Below are 18460 nucleotides of genomic sequence, written 5' to 3' on the forward strand. Positions count from 1 at the left end.
GAACTTCAAACTGTTTATTGATGTGGTTATTGTTGATCTGAATTGTTTTTTGAAATTGTCTCAACCATTTGGAAGTTGTTTCCCAAAACAGTCGTGCCCTTCTTTAATTTTCAACTTCTGCCTGTAAGGACTCTATCATTTTTCTATTGTCCAACCACGTTGTAATGAAAAAAAATAAAAATAAGGAAGATACCAAGCCCTGTAAATATCCAACCAAAGGAAACCACATCTGTATCGCTCCAAAATTCAGGTCACTGTGTAATTAAACAAGGCAATAAAATCGTTTCAACGGTGATATTATCAGACATTTTCAATCAGATTATTTTTAATCGAAAGAAAAATTACCTGTAATGACCGTTGTCCTGCCAGTAGATGGCGCGTGCAAACCTGGATCCCGTGGCCAGGAAAGTCAAAGATGGCACTTGGAATCACGGTGGTGCATGGGCGCGCAGAGAAGCCAGCAGGCCGGTGGCTGCGTGGAGATAGCAGCGGTTGTGGGTGGGGCGCAGGGAATGCGGATCAGGGCTGCAGCGAGGGGATAGCAGTGAGGGGGATCGCAGCGAGGGGATCGCGGCCACGGCGAGGGGAATGCGGATCAGGGCCGCTGAGCAGGCACAATCTACAATCTTTAAAGCGGGCAGGGGGAGGGTGGCCCAAAGGTCTGGCCTGTGCGCGGTGGATACAGTTGGGACTGGGCGCTACTGAATGGGCTTGGAGGAATCAGAGGAGCTCAGTCCTCAGCCTAAGCAGGTGCAAGCAAACAGCTCCTGGGTGGAGTCGAGGCAGCTGAGAGCGTTCGGCCTCTGGCGGTCTCTGTATGGAGGCATGGGAATAAAAAAGGGCTGAGCGGCTCAATTCGCTGAATTAAAATCGACCGGGGTCAGCCCGCCTGCAAATTGCGAGTAGAAATCTGCTGACTGCCGTGGACTGTGGGGTAAAAGTAGTCCCCGGCAGCAACTGTCCCCGGGGTTCTAAAGAAAAAGAAGGCCCCACGTGGTGTGCGCCAGATGATGCGGCAGAGATTTGAAATAACCAAAATAGACTTTTTAAAATGAATCAGTTTTAATAAAAGGAGAAAGTGGGGTACACTTACAAAGCCTAGGTTCCAGCAAAGTGAGAACCAAGCGGAAGAAAACAGGGCGCCTATCCCAAACCCGGTTCTTTTAAAGGTACCTTTTGCCCCTGGAGCGGCCACGCCCCTCAGAGAAGGGATTGGTCAGCCACCCCAACAGGTATATGTGTGTGCTCATCAAATGTGGGTAATTCATATTTCTAGTGTCTCTAAATATTTATCATATGCACGGTGTTGATGAGAGCACCTTCTGGTTTCTCTCTTTCATTATTGTTTAACATGATACAGAATGAAGCTGCTGCCCTTACACAAACTAGACAAGTACTCTACTATTAAAACTGCCTCCACTTCCTCTGCCTCCTGAGTGCTAGGATAAAGGCATGACCACCATCCCCAGCCCTACTAAACATTTTTAGAAGCTCTATGCCCCAGTCCAATTGTAACAAGAATATAATATGTCCCCAAGGAGAGAAGTGCAGGGAATACAGTAATTGGGAATCACCCTTCTGTTCGTTTCTTGATAGTGAGAGCAATATTCAATAAAAGCTCCTCTGGAATAATTAACCAAGTTCACTTTTGTATACCATATTTTAGGAAAAATATTAAATGAGGGTCCACACTAAAATGATCAATTTGTGGCTGGAGAGATGGCTCAGCTAACTGCTTTAACTAGACCACTTGATGCTCTTGCAGGGACCCTGGTTTATGCCCCAAGTTAACATGGTTGCTCATCAGTACCACCTATAACTCCAGTTCCAAGGTATCTAATGCCTTCTTCTAGACTCCATGGGATCTTGCACACATATGGGGCACATTCACTCAGGCAGGCTTGCACACAAATATAATTAATAAAGAAATCTTTTTTAAAAAATGACAAATTTCTGTATCTTTAAGGTAAGCCCTTTGCTCGAGTAAAAAAAAAATAATATCAAGAGAAATTGCCTTCTGAGTGTTTATGCTTATGCCCATAAGTCAGAGCCGCTTTCAGTTTGTGCAGATAAACTTCATTTTGCAGTGGCAGCAATTACTGCAGAGAATATTAACTTTGGCCACAAAGCATTGTGAATAAGGGACTACTGAATGCTCACGCCTAATAGGACATCATTCCACATCCTCTATGGGCCCAGAAGTTGATGGAAGAGGGAGCAGAAAAACGCTGCAGAGGTGGAAGAAAGGTTGCAGTCCTATGGAGCAAAGTCAGTTCATAATTACCTGCACGCTGACTGGCCCCTCAGCATTCTGTCCAGAGGTGGTCAGGAGTTTGTGGGGCCCCCTCTACTCTCTGAGGAGTTTGTAGACAGTTAACAGTTGCTAGAGGGTAGGGCTACGAGAGCCACTCATCCCCAAGGACCTATAGTTTCTCTGTGAGGGGGAAGTTTTTACTTTAAAACAGTGGTTCTCGACCTTCCTAACGCCACGATCCTTTAATACAGTTCCTCATGTTGTGAATCCAACTATGAAATTGTCTTCATTGCTAAGTCATAACCTTTGTCTACTGTTATGAATAATAATGTAGATATCTGATATGCAGGGTTAGTCTAGGTGACCCCTGTGAAAGGGTCCTTCCAACTCTCCCAAAAGGATTACAACCTGCAGGTTGCGAACAAGCTGCTTTAGAGGTATAAGCTCTAGTAAGGGCCCATTCTTCTAATGAGAGACAGAAGTGGATCCAGAGGGGAGGAAGGAGCTGAGGAAGAGGCTGGGAGGGAGTAGAAGGAGGGGAAACTGTAATTAGGAGGATATATTGTATGAGGAAAGATCGTAATTTCAATAAAAAAGAACTAGACTTTTCATCTCTGATACGACCCTTTGTTCATCCAAAACACTTACTTATTCTTTGAGATGTAACACTGGAGCTTTTTTTAAACTTAGATTTATTTTATTTTACAGAAATGGGTGTTTTGTGTGCATGTGTGTGTTTGTGTACATGTATGCCGCTGCCCTGGGAGGCCAGAGACAGTGGTCAGGTCCCTTGGAACTGGCATTATGAATGTTGGAAAGCCACCATGTAGGTACTGGGAATCAAAACTCAGGTCTTCTGCAAGAAGAACAACTGTCCTAAAACCACTGAGGCCATCTCTCCAGCCCCAAACAGTACTGAAATATCCCATTTTTCTCTACTCCTGTTCTGGATACGCAAGACTTCCCTACCCCGGGGCTCAGTGGGCTTCCAAAACCCTAGGGCAGTTCTCAATGCGCAGGCAGTACAGAGGCCAGGTGAGGCCATCAGGGTTGCCTTAACAGAGGGTTCACTTGGGCTGGCAGGCTCTGGAGTGAGGCACAGAGGGGTAGGGCAGATTTGGGCAGACTGCAGCTGCGGGAATACTCTGGCACTTTCTCCCTTCTCTGACCTGTCCTTGTCTCAGCCCCAGAGAGCAGAACATAGCCAAGCATGAGAAGAATCAAGGGGCACAAGTCTGAAATCCAAGTAACAAGTGTGAGAACAAATGAATACACAGCATCTCCCACAGTGAAGAGTTAGCGGACGGTGCATGTGTACTGTGTTGAATGAGACTGATCACATCAGCAAACGAGAAATGCGAAGGAATCATGAAGAAGCTGCGTGTGCTGGCACGTGTTGTAGACAAGGCCAGAAGAATCCACCGAGTGTAGGTTCAGGCCACAGCAGTTGGAAATCTCTACTAGACACGGAGGAGAGAGCCTAAAAATAGTCGCACAAACGGCGACTTCAGGGCTGCAGTTGTGATGCGGAGGAGAGATGGGACAGTCCTCTCCCCATGTGCCATTCATTGTACACTAACAGGAAAGCTTCACTCTGGGGCTGATAAAGAGATATTTTGGTCCCGGGGGGGAGCCCCCCGCTCTCCGCGCTCCCGCTCCCCTCCCCCGGCTCTCCCGCTTCCCCCCCCCCCCAACGCCAGGCTGCCGGCTTCCTTCTCTGCCGGGCTCTACTTCTTAGTTCCCAGTGTTCCCGCCCCCAAGCCCTAGACACCCAAAGCGAAGACTGTCCGGGTTGGGCACTGCATTTGCAGGCTGGACCCAGCTTGTGTGGAAATTTAAACACACGGGTATTTTGCCTGGGGCCTTGGTCAAGCCAATGCCTAAAATTCTCTTAGCAGCCATCCTTGCTCAACAATTACATAGTCAGCTGATGCAACAATGGGACTAATGCTGAGAAGGCAGACCAGAGCAGACTTGACCCAGAGGAGCTTGTGCCATGTGGATTCCCCAACAGCTAGCAGAAAGTTTGTGAAATGGACCCGAAATCGCTGCTAAGTCCCAAGTATTTTGACTTTTCTTTCGGGTCAAGCCCAAGCTGAGAATGAACTCCGGGTATTTAAAGGACTTCCGAGACAATCGCATATTCACAGATGTTATCATCTGCGTGGAAGGAGAGAAGTTTCCGTGCCATCGCGCTGTCCTCTCAGCCTGCAGCAACTATTTCAGGGCCATGTTCTGTAAACGGCCACAAGGAGAGCCGCGAAATGCTGGTTGAGATCAAAGGCATCTTGGCTGAAGCTATGGAACTGTTTTTTACAATTCGTATATACTGGAAAGGTGAAGCTCACAGCAGAGAATGTTCAGTATCTCGTCGAAACATCCAGCCTCTTTCAGGTCAACGGTCTCTGTGACGATGTGTCCATTTTCTAGAGGAACAGCTGGATCCTTGCAATTGCATAGGAATCCAGCGCTTCGCCGACACCCACTCACTCAAACACTCTACGCAAAATGTCAGACCTTTGCATTACATTACAACTTTTGAAGATATGTACCAGCATGAAGAATTTCTTGAGCTTGACAAAGATGGACTTATTGGTTATATCTGTAATGATGAGCTTATTGTTAGGAAGGAGGAGATTGTTTTTGAAGCGGTCATGCGCTGGATCTATAAAGATGTTGATCACCGAAGGCCATTCTTGCCTGAGCTCCTAAACCACGTCCGACTCCCTCTTTTGCATCCCAACTACTTTGTTGAGACTGTTGAGGAAGACCCGCTGATCCAGAATTCCCCTGACTGTTACCAGCTGCTACGGGAAGCAAGAAGGTACCATGTACTTGGCAACGAAATCGTATCTCCGAGAACTAGGCCCCGCAGGTCAACTGGCTATTCAGAAGTGATCATTGTCATCGGAGGCTTTGAACAAGCGGGAGGATTTAATCTCCCATACACTGAGTGCTATGACCCAGTAACAGGAGAATGGAAGTCCCTGGCTAAGATTCCAGAATTTACCAAATCGGCCTATGCTGTCTGTGCACTGAAAAATGATATTCTTGTCTCAGGTGGAAGAATCAACAGCCGCGATGTCTGGATGTACAACTCACAGCTAAATATCTGGATCAGGGTTGCTCCTCTAAACAAAGGCAGATGGCACCACAAAATGGCTGTCCTTCTCGGTAAAGTGTATGCTGTTGGAGGCTACGATGGACAAAAGAGGCTTAGCAGTGTAGAGTGCTAACGATTGTATTTTCAAACCAGTGGACAGAAGTTGCGCCGCTTAAGGAAGCAGTGAGCTCTCCTGCAGTGACAAGCTGTATGAGAAAATTATTTGTGATAGGCGGAGGACCCGATGATAACTCTTATTCAGATAAGGTCCAATCTTACGATCCAGAAACCAATGATTGGCTCCTTCGTGCATCTCTCCCAATGGCCAAGAGGTACATAACAGCTGTCTCTCTGAACAACCTGATCTACGTTGCTGGTGGAATGACCAAGGCGGTGTACTGTTATGACCCAGTTGAAGACCACTGGATGCACGTACAAGACACATTCTGTCCACGGGAAAATTGTGGCATGACTGTGTGTAATGGTAAAATCTATATCCTGGGTGGAAGACAGGAAAACGGAGAAGCCATAAATACTATTCTCTGTTACGATCCTGAAACAAGTATCATCTCAGGGGTCACTATAATGCCCAAGACAGTGTCCCATTATGGCTGTGTGACTATTCATAGGTTCGAGAGACACGAGAGACACTCTAAGCTCTAAACCCAGGATACCTTACACAAGAAGCCACACCACTCCAAGAGCAGAATTTTAAAGAACTAACCCAGTTAACAAGCTCCTTTGTGCTGTGTGCAAACAGAAATAAACAATCGTGATGCTTTCTGCTCAAAATATCAATATTTGAAGCAGTAATTAATCCTTTCCTGTAACTGGGGAGTGAGGGGTGTTAAAATAATAGTGGAATAATAGTGGTTAGAACCAGGCACAGTAGTGCATGCCTTTAATCCCAGCACCCAGAAGGCAAAGGCAGGTGGATTTCTCTGAGTTTGAACCTAGCCTGGTCTACATAACAAGTTCTAGACCAGCAAGGGCTACACAGTAAGATTTTGTCTCTAAAAAATATAATTTGGCCTATGACTATACTCTTGCATCTGTGAGAAACCTGTGGGTAGAAAAATGACACCCAGCTGCAAGCATCTTAGGGATTTATGACTGTCCTTTTAGGAATGTTCTCTCTTCTCTCTCTCTCTCTCGACTCTCCCGTCTCTCTCTACTCTCTCTCCTCTCTCTCTCTCTCTCTCATCAGTTATGTAGAGAAAATTTGCCTGACTTAAGATTCATTTCAAGTTGAATTGCCTGATGTTAAGAACATTTAGAATTCATTGTGAAGGGAAGAGATAAGTTTTTAACATCCCTGTCACTGACTTTATCCGCACTGATTCATTTCATTGAAGGTTTTTTTTTTCTAATTGTAAAAATGTAGTGACAATTCTTGAAATTACCTGGTGGGAGTGAGAAGGAAACATGGAACACGCAACAAAACCACTTAGGAGTTTATTGGGGGGGAGGGATACAGGCCAGGTGAGGTGGGTGTGTGGGGGGAGGGGGAGGGGGTAGGGGAGGAAGGGGGAGGGGAGCGAGGGAGGGAGAGAGAGAGAGAGAGAGAGTCCTGAAGATGGTGTCTCCAGCTTTTCAAGGCTGCCCAGCGCATGCGCACAGGGGGATGGCGTGGTTATGTCATATGCAGATGATGTAGCTCATGCAGGCGCTCAAGGGCTCACACAGTTGTGTCAGATGTAGGTGATGCAACCATGCTGCACGTAGGTCACACAGGGTCCTCTACGATCCCCGGGGCCATTAGGCACTTTTGCCTGAGAGCTTGTCAGCACATGCATGGCCCTGGATCCCGGAAGTGTCAGCCATGTTGTGGCTGAATCATAACAATTCTGCTACCATAAAATACCTAATTTTATGACTTTATAGACTGTTCTCTGATATTAAATACTTTTTGTAGCTGGGCGGTGGTAGCGTACGCCTTTAATCCCAGCACTTGGGAAGCAGAGGCAGGTGGATCTCTGTGAGTTCGAGGCCAGCCTGGTCTACAAGAGTAAGTTCCAGGACAGGCTCCAAAGCTACACAGAGAAACCCTGTCTCAAAAAACTAATAATAATAATAACAACAATAATATTAATTAATTAATTAATACTTTTTGGTAAAATTATGTAAGAGATATAACAATAAAGAGATTTAAATTATACTTTAGTCCCTAGGGAAAAAATTAAATAACTAGCAAAGATAAAGACTTTGATCCGGGGGGCTGGAGAGATGGCTCAGTGGTTAAGAGCATTGCCTGCTCTTCCAAAGGTCCTGAGATCAAGTCCCAGCAACCACATGGTGGCTCACAACCATCTGTAATGGGGTCTGGTACTCTCTTCTGGCCTGAAGGCACACACACAGACAGAATATTGTATACATAATAAATAAATATTTAAAAAAAAAAACTTTGATCCGCTTTGGTTCTCAGAGTATTTAATGAATCAAAACCAGGCAGTGGTGGTACGTGCCTTTAATCCCAGCACTCAGGACACAGAGGCAGGAGGATCTCTGTGAGTTCAAGGTCAGCCTGGTCTGCAGAGTGAGTTCCAGGACAGCTAGGGCCATTGCACAGAGAAACCCTGTCTCAAAAAATCAAAAGAAACAAAGAAGCTAACAGAAGAATTGAAATCCCGTGACAGGTACTACACACCTGTATCCAGGATCTGGAAGGCATGGGCTGAAGAGCTGGTTCTGTGTTTAGGAATGCTTACTGCTTCTACCAGGCTTTTTCTTTTGGGCCACCAACCAGCTCCCAAATCATGACACAGAGACTTACTATTACTTCTGAATGCCCGGCCTTGTTTCTGACTAGCTCTCTCAATTTATCCTGTTTCTCTTTATCTATCTTTTGCCTTAGAACTTTTTACTTTTCTTTCCTCTGTATCTCCTCCTTCACTGCTGGCTTCTGGCCCTGGCTGTGTCCTTCTCTTTCTCTTTGTTCTCTTCTTTCTTTTCTCATTCTCTCCCCAGTCTAGATTTCTCCTCCTACTTATTCTCTCTGCCTGCCAGCCCTGCCTGTCCTTTCACTACCTAGCTATTAGCCAGTCAGCTCTTTATTAGACCAATCAGGTGCCTTAGAGAGGCAAGGTGGAACAAATACAACACATCTTTACATAGATAACCACACATCCTTACAGGATGTTAAACAAAAATAGCATAAACAAAAGTAACACACCTTTACACAGTTGAAGCAGTATTCTGCAGTGTAAACAAACGTGACATTTCTTTGTCTAGTCAAAGTAATATTCCACAACTGCTTTTGCAGAGAACCCTGGTTCGGCTCCAGCACCCATATCAGATAGTTCACAAAGGCCTGTAATTCTAGTTCCAGGAAATCTAACACCCTCTGGCCTTCCTGGGCATCTACAGGCATTTGGTGCCCATAAATTCACACAGACACACATAGATCAGTACATAAAAGAAATAAATGTTTTTTAAAACCAAATGTGTTTTTGTAATACTGCTATAAGAAAATACAAACAAGAACAGGTTTGCTCCGTACCCAACCTAGTAGAGTTGGAGCTTACTAGTCTGAAGTTTTGTCGAGTACCTCTTCCCTAACTTGCAGGCATCTACCAGCCCTAGGAATCCCTACACTGATTCCTTAATCGCATAAAGCAGAAGCCACTGCCCTCAGTGGAACCACTTTTCGTAAATTAAGTCTGAGCAACACTGGCCAGCAGCAGTTTCGGTTTTCTGAAAGAATTCACCTATTTGGGAACCGTTGTATAAAATATTGATCCATGTTTTCAAATTTCTATTAATTTTTTTCCTCTAAGTTTTTTTCGCCTCCATTTTATAAAGCTTACCAATAAGGTAATCATCCAAAGCCAAACATTGGCAAACTTTTTCTTCCTCATCTTAAAATAATACAAACATTTCTTAACAGTAGTCAGTGCTTAATTGGAATCTAGAAAAAGAGACCTTTCCCCATAAGCCGTTTTATGTGGGTGAACAATAAAGCCACCAATGTTAAGCCAAAATGTAGATTTGGTGACCGAGACCAATAGGAATCATCTTACCAGGGAGTTGGCATGGGCACAGAAGCTGGTTTGGGAGTTCAATGTGACTTCAGGACGGGAGGGGATGGTGTAGTAAGGACAACTGAATGTGCCTCTGGTTCAGTTCCAAATCGCAGGGAATAGGACAATGGGCCATTTTCCAAGATAGGGTATCATTGGAAAGGTGACTGAAGGTAAGAAGACCCAGAAATAAATGATGGCAAGAAAAGAGACCTCTCCAGGATGCAAAGGAGAGGTTGGGTTAAGAAGGAGTGGGGTGCAGGGAGACTATCAATTTTTATTCTCCGTGGAAACAGAAGAGTAGTGAAGATTTGCTTTTTCTCTCTTCCTAGAAGGACATGATCATGTCTGCATCTTCAATCACAGGAGACAGTCACAGAGAAGGGGGGTTCATAGATCACTGTCAGGACTGAAAATATTAGTACTAGGTTCCTTCCAAGAGATAGAACTAACTCCTTGCGTTATTCCTCCTTCTCCTCCTTCTCCCCACTTACACACCCCTCTTTTGTGGGTTCAGAGATCAAACTCAGGTTATCAGGCTTGGTGGCAAGCCCCTTTACACACTTACTCATCTCTCCAGTCCAGACTTTCAATAAATTCTTCACTATTTGATAAATAATCCCTGTTCCTTGTAAAGAATTTGAAAAACATAAGGACAGGCGAGAGAGAATAGGAAATCCATCAAGAGAAGTGAGTCCAGACTCTTCTGACCACCGCCACAGTATAGAACGGGTCTTCTGAGATGCAGATGGAGTTTTGTATGCATAACATACACAAGGCGCCAGGTTTTGGTAGCCCACGCCTTTGATCCCAGCACTCGGGAAGCAGAGGCAGGAGGATCTCTGTGAGTTTGAGGCCAGCCTGGTCTATAAGAGCTAGTTCCAGGACAGGCACCAAAAGCTACAGAGAAACCCTGTCTCAAAAAAAACATACACAGGCATTGGGTTCAATCTCTAACACACACACACACGCACACGCACACGCACACAGAGTTTTTGTGAAGTATGTGTTTTAAGGTGGCGTTGATCTGAAAACAAATGCTTCACAAAAACAATGGTAATTTTCTTCATGTATGTAATACATTCAGATAGGTTCTAGTCTCCTCTATAAGCTGCTCATTCTGATTTATTAAAACAGAAAGTTCTGACTGTGGTGGTGGTGGTACATGTCTTTAATGTCAGCACTTGGAAGATTTCCCCGAGGTTGATGACTGTCTGTGCACATGATGAGTTCCAGGTGAGTATGAGATGCATCGTGAGAACCCAACTCAAAAGTAAAACAAACCAAATGAAAGTTCTGTGCAGATCCCACAGTTCTATTGAGCTGGTTGCATGCACAACCTGCAGAATGAGATCTCTTCCCCAAGGTCTGCTGGTGAGGACTCTATCCCTCTTCATTTTATTCTTGGAGACAAGGTGTCTCCTGCACACTGTTTCAGCTAGACTGGCTGGCAAGAAGCCTTTTAGCAGGACCTGTCTCCTCCCCTCCCATCAGTTCCAAGGTTCCGGACACCAGCTCCTATGCCTGGCTTTGATGTGCTTGCTGGCGCTCTGTACTCGGGTCTCTGCACTTGCCATCAAGTCCTTTACTCGCTGAGTCATCTCTCGAGCCTCCCCTCACTAAAATCCTTTTTAATGGTGTTTTTGATCTTAGCCATTCTGTGTAAGATGGAATCTCAGATTTGTTTTGATTTGACTTTCTCTGATGACTAAGGATGTTGAGCATTTCCTTAAGTGTCTTTCAGCCATTTTAGATTTCTCTGTTGAGAGTGCTCTGTTTAGGTCTGTACTCCATTTTTTTAAATTGGATTATTTGTTCTTTTGATGTCAATTTCTTTGTATATTTTGGAGATCAGACCTCTGTCTGATGTGGGGTTAGTGAAGATCTTTTCCCATTCAGTCGGCTGTTCTTTTGTCTTGTTGACCATGTCCTTTGCTTTACAGAAGCTTTTCAGTTTCAGGAGGTCCCATTTATTAATTGTTTCTCTCAGTGTCTGTGTTACTGGGGTTCTATTTAGGAAGTGGTCTCCTGTGCCCACGTGTTCAAGTGTACTTCCCACTTTCTTTTCTATGAAGTTCAGTTTATGTTGAGGTCTTTGATCCATTTGGACTTGAGTTTTGTGCATGGTGATAGATATGGATGTATTTGCACTCCAGTTATGCCAACACTATTTGTTGAAGATGTTTTCTTTTTTCAATGTGTAATTTTAGCTTCTTTGTCAAAAATCAGGTGTTCATATGTCTGTGAATTAATATCCAGGTCTTCAAATCAATTCCATTGGTCAACCTGTTTATTTTTATGCCAATACCAGGTACCAGGCTGTTTTCATTATTGTAGTTTTTAAATATTTATTTATTTATTGTGTATACAATATTCTGTCTGAATGTGTGCCTGCAGGCCAGAAGAGGGTACCAGACCTCATTACAGATGGTTGTGAGCCACCATGTGGTTGCTGGGAATTGAACTCAGGACCTCTGGAAGAGCAGCCAGCATTCTTAACCACTGAGCCATCTCTCCAGCCCCTATTTTTGGTTTTTCGAGACAGGATTTCTCTGTAGCTTTGGAGCCTGTCCTGGAACTAGTTCTTGTAGACCAGGCTGGCCTCGAACTCACAGAGATCCACCTGCCTCTGCCTCCCGAGTGCTGGGATTAAAGGCGTGCGCCACCACCACTGACTTCATTATTGTAGTTCTATCGTAGAGTTTAAAGTCAGAAGTTCCTTGTACAAGATTGTTTTGGCTATCCTGGGTTTTTGTTTGTTTTTCCATATGAAGTTGAGTAGTGTTCTTTCAAGGTTTGTGAATGCAAACTTGTCCCCATACTTGCAAACAGGGCTCCCTATTCACGAGCCTACTGGAGCTGTAGACTGGAAGTAGCTAGAGCTTCAGAGTTCTCGATCTCTACACCAGCGCTTCTCACTGCAGATCACTAGCAACTGGCTAACCACTGGCCTCACGCTGAAAGCTATCAAACTCCGAAACTACCCTCAGGGGATGAGACTGACTACCCTCAGGGGATGAGAGCCACGGAGCTGCCTGAGCTAAGCCTGCAGGCAGGCTCTCATGGCTCTTTCATCCTGGGTCTATGGTTTTAGATAGTACGTTCCCCCTCAAGATGCCCTGAAAAGGTCTCCACGTGAGTAACAGAATGGGATTCGTCTCCACAGCTGATTGTCCCACAGAATCTCATCAAAACTCAGCACTGGACCTGAGTCTTCTTTGTTTAGATTGATTTTTTATTATGTATACAGTGTTCTGTCTGCATGTATGCCCTCATGCCAGGAGAGGGCGCCAGATCTCATTACGAATGGTTGTGAGTCACCATGCAGTTGCAAGGAATTGAACTCAGGACCTCTGGAAGATTAGCCAGTGCTCTTAACCGTTGAACCATCTCTCCAGTCCCTGGACTCGAGTCTTACAAGAGCTGAGAGCTTGTCCTGTGCATTAGTGCTACCAGTGTGTTCTGACTAGGGTTTGCCTGTGGGATGAGGCTTGTATTTCCCCATCCCACAAGGGAGAGTTAGGGCTAGGACTGAATGTGGCTGCTGTTTGCTGAGTTGTCTTTCAGCTTCTCCAGGCTACCCACTGCATCTGTGAATTCCCGCTGTTCTTCCTCTCTACTTGAGACAGTCTCTTCTTTCTTATGTTCTTTCTCTTTTACTGCATCACATGGGGGCAACTTCTAATCTGCCCTCCTGCTCAGAAGGCCTTTTATGAACAATTTGTAATGAACTTGTTTTTGTCTGGTGCCTGCCTATCTGTCTATCTCCTTGTTTGTTTGTTTGTTTGTTTGTTTGTTTGTTTGTTTGTTTTGAGACAGGGTTTTTTCGGTGTAGCTCTGGCTGTCCTGGAACTCACCGTGTAGTGTAGATCAGGCTGGCCTTGAACTCCAACATCCTCCTGCCTGTACCTTCTAAGTGCAAGGACTAAAGATCACTCTGCAGCTTAGTATTAACTACATACTCTTTGATCTATTAACTCAGGCTTCTTATTAACTAACTCTTACATCTTAAATTAACCGATTTCTATTTTTTTATATTTTACCACGAGACTCGTGGTTTGTTACCTCTTGCTTCTTGGGCAACTGCATGGCATCTGCCTGACTCTGCCTTCTTTCTCCCTGCATTCAACTTAGTTTTTCCTGCCTACCTATATTCTGTGCTGCCATAGGCCGAAGTAGCTTCTTTATTAACCAATGGAAATAAAACATTCCCAGAGCATACAGAGGGGAATCCCACATAATAACTATCTTCCTTCCACCCTATTTGAAAGTTTTCTTTTAACATTGTTGAGCTGTTACATCAGTGTATCCTTGTCAACAAAGTTGTGTTTGTTTTATAGGCAGGATCATGTTTTATAGCCCGATCTGGCCTAAACCCATAATCCTCCTGCCTCTGCCTCCCAAGTGATAGAGTTACAGTTATGTACCTCTGGTACCTGGCATAAAGAGAACAATTATTTTAGCTTTTCTTCCTTTTTATGGTGCTGTAGATGGAAGCCAGGGTCTTGTAGTCCAGGTAAGCATCATATTGTGAGCCCCGCCAGTATAATGTCTGAGAAATCTGGTGTTAGTTTTGTTATTTCTTTATATGTAACTTATTGTTTCCCCTGGAAATATTTTCTTTGCCTTGCTTTGCTTTTTGATACTATTGGTGGAACCCAGGCCTTCTCACAAGCTAATCAGAAACTCTACTTTCCTTCATTTTTCATACTCTCAAATGTCATTGGGTCTAGACGTGTATTCTATTCAGTATACCATAATATCCTTAGGTTTGAAGTTTTTTCTAAGTCTGAGAAATTCTCATTCATTTATTTACTTAACGCTCCTCTAGTGAAGTTATTATTTGGTGAATTTATACTTCCTGTTTCTCTCTATTCATTAACTTATCCTTCATTGATTCCATCTCTATTCATTCCTGATGACTATTAAAGAATTCTTTAGGTTGACCTTCAGCTTGGTAGTTGTTTTGTACATGTATTAACATGGTGGTGGTGGTAGTGGGTGGAAGGTCTCACTATGTAACCCAGGCTAGCCTCAAATGCACAGTCCTCCTTTAGTCTCCCCAATCGTAGGATTACAAGTATGTGCTACCAGGCCCAAATCAGTAGTTGCTTTGCAACTACATCCATTTTCACATCCAACCTACTCTATTGACTTCTTTATTTTGACAATGTTTTCATACCCAGTGTCTGCATACCCAGTTCCTTTATTCAGCTCGCTGTTCATGAAAAGATAGGTAAAGGTTGGAAGTTGGTACTTTTTAGGGTAGTGAGTTTCTGAGGCTGAGCTCAGCCAATCCCCTCTCTCCTTTTTGCCTGTTGTGATTCCCCCTGCAAGCATCCAGGACTTTTCCATTAGCCACCCATCCTCAGTGTCAAAGGATCCAGGTATGAGTGAGATTTGTTGTTACTGCACACTAGAGGCTGGAGAGATGGGTTTGCAGGGATTGCTCACTTGCTAGTCAGCCTTGATTTTCACGAAATTGTCCCCCTCCACTTAGGCCTTAATGTCCCCAAGTTACTTTGACCTGGCACTGGGCCAGCCCTACCAAGTTTCTCACCACTGATATTTACAAGATAGATAATGAGCCTTCCAGAAAACACAAGGAAAGAAAAGGATTTCATTAAGAAAATACCTCAGTTGATTTTTCTACCCATGGCCTCTGAATGCTGAATGTCTCACTCTCAGGTTCCCCCCACAACCTGTGGGGATCCCAGGATACATATAAATACAGTGCAACACAGATGACAACATTATGTTGTAATATAAAAATGTTGGATATACAGAGGCAGGCAGATCTCTGTGAGTTCGAGACCAGCCTGGTCTACAAGAGCTAGTTCCAGGACAGGCTCTAAAGCTGCAGAGAAACCCTGTCTCGAACAAAACCAAAAAAAAAAAAAAATGTTGGATATACATACAGGACATCTCATCCCCCAATGTGGGGCAAACCATCAAGAATTGTGTTGCCAAGCCTGGTCTACAAAGCAAGTTCCAGGATAGCTAGGGTGTTACACAGTGAAACCCTGTCTTGAAAAAAAAACAAAGAAGAAGAATTGTGTTACCACAGGACTGGCCAAAGTGCTTGCCTTGTACACACAAGGTCCTAGATTAAATTCCTAGTATGCCCCCAAACAGAAGATTTGTTTCTGGCAGCTATTTGAAAATCCAACCACCTCCACCCATCTTCTGTACCATCTCTGTGGATAGAAAGGAAGCCAACAGCTATTGCTGGTCTCCATCTCTATGTGGAACCACAAATGCCTTCACTTTTTTTTTTTTCTGAGATGATCTCATCTGATAGCCCAGCTAGCCGCAAACTCACTATGAAATAGCTCAAACTAGCCTAGAATTTATGGTCCTCCTGCCTCAGCCTCCCTAGTATTGGGATTACAGGAGTGTGCCACTGTCCCAGCTCCTATGCCTTTACAGTTTAATATTCAGTTTGTCACTAATAGCTAAAATATATAGTAATACTTATTGGGTGATGCCTGCTGTTCTTATTTTTAATGTATTAGTTCATTGAAAAGTTCGATTTTGTACTCCTGCAATCTGGCTCTAGAGTTTGTACCTGAACTGTCAGAGCTCTGGTGGAAACATGCTCTGTCTTCCTCCTGGGCCCCAAGAGTCTTAATATATTTCTCAGGCTGGCCTCAAACTCCTGAGATAAAGCAATCCTCCTTCATGTCTCTTTTTATAATTTTTCTATGTTATGTGTATGAATGTTTTGCTTGCATACGTGTATGTGTACCACATATATGCCTGATAAGGTGAGAAGAGGGTGTTGGATGCCCTGGAACTAGAGTTACAAATGATTGTGAGCCACCATGTGGGCACTGGGAATTAAACACAGTCTTCTGCGAGAACAAGTGCGCTTACCCACTGAGCCAACTCTCCAGCCCCCAAAGACTCATGCCAAGTTCAGACAGTTCTAGATCATTATTTCTTCAAGTAGTGCCTTCTCTCTATTCTTTCTTTTTATACTTTATGTCTGAAAATCCCATTGAATGACTGTTGAGATTTCTGGAATCTACTGTCCATTCCCATTTTGGTTCCTTTCCCTTCCGTTCTCTGTTTCTTAGTCTTTTTGTGCTATGCTGAGATACTACTGAACATTTTTTATGTGTATGGGTGTTTTGCCTGCATTTATATCTATACATAGTGAAGCCAGAAGAGGGCATCAAATCCCCTGGACCTAGAGTTACAGACAGTTCTGGACTGCCCTGTGGGTCCTGGGACTTGAACCTAGACCCTCAGCAAGAGCAGCCAGTAATCTTAACCACTGTGCTATTATTTCTCCAGGCCCTGACTTTATTTTTAATATTCAGTTGACTAGGTATGTTATGCCAGTATGATACCTACTTACTAATACACAATAACTTTATTCTTATATTCTAAGAAGTTATTTTCTTTTTGAAAAAGTTTTATGTAGCCTCAAACTCACTATGTAGCTGAGAAATATCTGATCCTCCAACCTCCATATCTCACTCTTCTGATATTTTTGGTTGTGAGCCTAGCCTATAATGACTGAGCCATCTCTCCAGCCCCATATCTCACTCTTCTTACAGGGTGTTGAGGATCAAACCCAGATCTATTGCTGGGAAAGCACTCTTATCAAAGGAACTGTATCCTCTGAACAGATACTATTTATCTGTTACATGTCTCTTCCCTTCCCACCAAATCTGCCTTTTAATTGGCAGTTCATCATGTCTTTTGCCTTAAATGGTATTTTAATTTTCAGGTCTTAAACTATATCTGATTTATTATTTCTAGCTATTATGTCATGTCAAGACGTGCTTAGACTAAATTATTATATTGTGCTAAATTTATGGCTATGTTTTGTTTCATTTTATGAGACTTGATCTCACTAAGTAGCCCAAGCTAGCCACATAGACTCACAATTGTTCTGCCTCTACCTTCCCAAGATTGGGATTACAAGCATGCATGTCTATATCTGGCCTGCATCTACTTTTTAATGTACCTTTGGCAGTTAAACCTCTAATTTTTCTTAAATTTATTGTTTTTGTCCTGTCTCGTAAGGATTTAATTTTTGTAGATGGACAGGCACTTGTCAGTTATTTATCATGAAAGCATCCTCTACCCACTGTTTGGGAATGCAGGTTTCATGTGTAGATTGATCTAGTTCCTACTTTTCTCTTTTGCTTCACTAACCGATCTGTTTACATGCATTTCATTTTTATTGCAGCTATGGTAAATTGTCACATATCAGTGGCCTAAAGAATCACAAATGTATTATCCTACACTTCTTTAGTTCAGAGATCCAGCACAAATCTTACTGGACTTAAAGCAAGGTTGGGGGGGCTGTGTTCCAAAGAAAACATTCCCTGCCTACCTTCCTTGGCTCCTGACTTTCATCTTGCATCTTCAAAGCCAACAACATAACATTTCTTTGGCTTTGTTTCTGTCATCTTTCTCAGACTATTGTCTACATTCCACTTATAAAGACCAATATAGTGACATTGGAACCATGTGGATAAGCCAACATGATCTCACTATTTTAAGGTTTATGTACCTTAATTCCACATGCAACTTCAATTTCTCTTCAACATGTTCATGGGTTCTATGAATTAGGATGTGGATGTCTTTGAGGGATCCTTATTTTGCTTAAAATACCACACTAGCCCATTGACTATGATTTTAAGCTACATTTAAATATTTGTTAGGGCAAATATGCCATATTCAGAATGGGGCAGGCCTGCCATGGGTATCAACAAAGCATGGCATCTCAAGTTGAGGTAGGACTAAGCTCCTCCCCTTGTAATAAGGCCGGGCAAGGCAACCCTATATGGGGAATAGGTTCTCACGTGATCAGAATATAAATGAATAAGTTTAATTAATAAAAAATAAAATTTTTAAATTATATCATATTATCCTCATTTTCAAAAACTCCTGGGCTGTAAAGTAGGGTTTTAGCTCAGTTGGCAGAGAGCTTGCCTACTACGCACAAGGTTCTGGATCTGATGTCCAGCACTGAATAAGGAAGTTCCTGACTATTCTTTGTTCTGTGTGCATGATACTAGGAACTGAATCTAAGGCTCACCAATACTAGCTAGATGAGCACTCTCC

The 18460-nt window shown here is 43.5% G+C and overlaps 1 protein-coding gene across 1 annotated transcript; it reads left to right on the forward strand.

Moving 5' to 3' along the window:
* The first annotated feature begins 415 nt into the window (after window positions 1-415).
* Window positions 416-6020, forward strand: LOC119804971 (kelch-like protein 24). Its single transcript, XM_042054305.1, is given in 8 exon segments — window positions 416-544; window positions 4276-4344; window positions 4346-4372; window positions 4374-4493; window positions 4495-4560; window positions 4562-4664; window positions 4667-5487; window positions 5490-6020. Coding segments are annotated over 8 exon segments (1866 nt in total).
* Window positions 6021-18460: the final 12440 nt, after the last annotated feature.

The sequence above is a fragment of the Arvicola amphibius genome, chromosome X (assembly GCF_903992535.2).
Source record: "Arvicola amphibius chromosome X, mArvAmp1.2, whole genome shotgun sequence".
In the NCBI taxonomy this organism is placed as follows: domain Eukaryota; kingdom Metazoa; phylum Chordata; class Mammalia; order Rodentia; family Cricetidae; genus Arvicola; species Arvicola amphibius.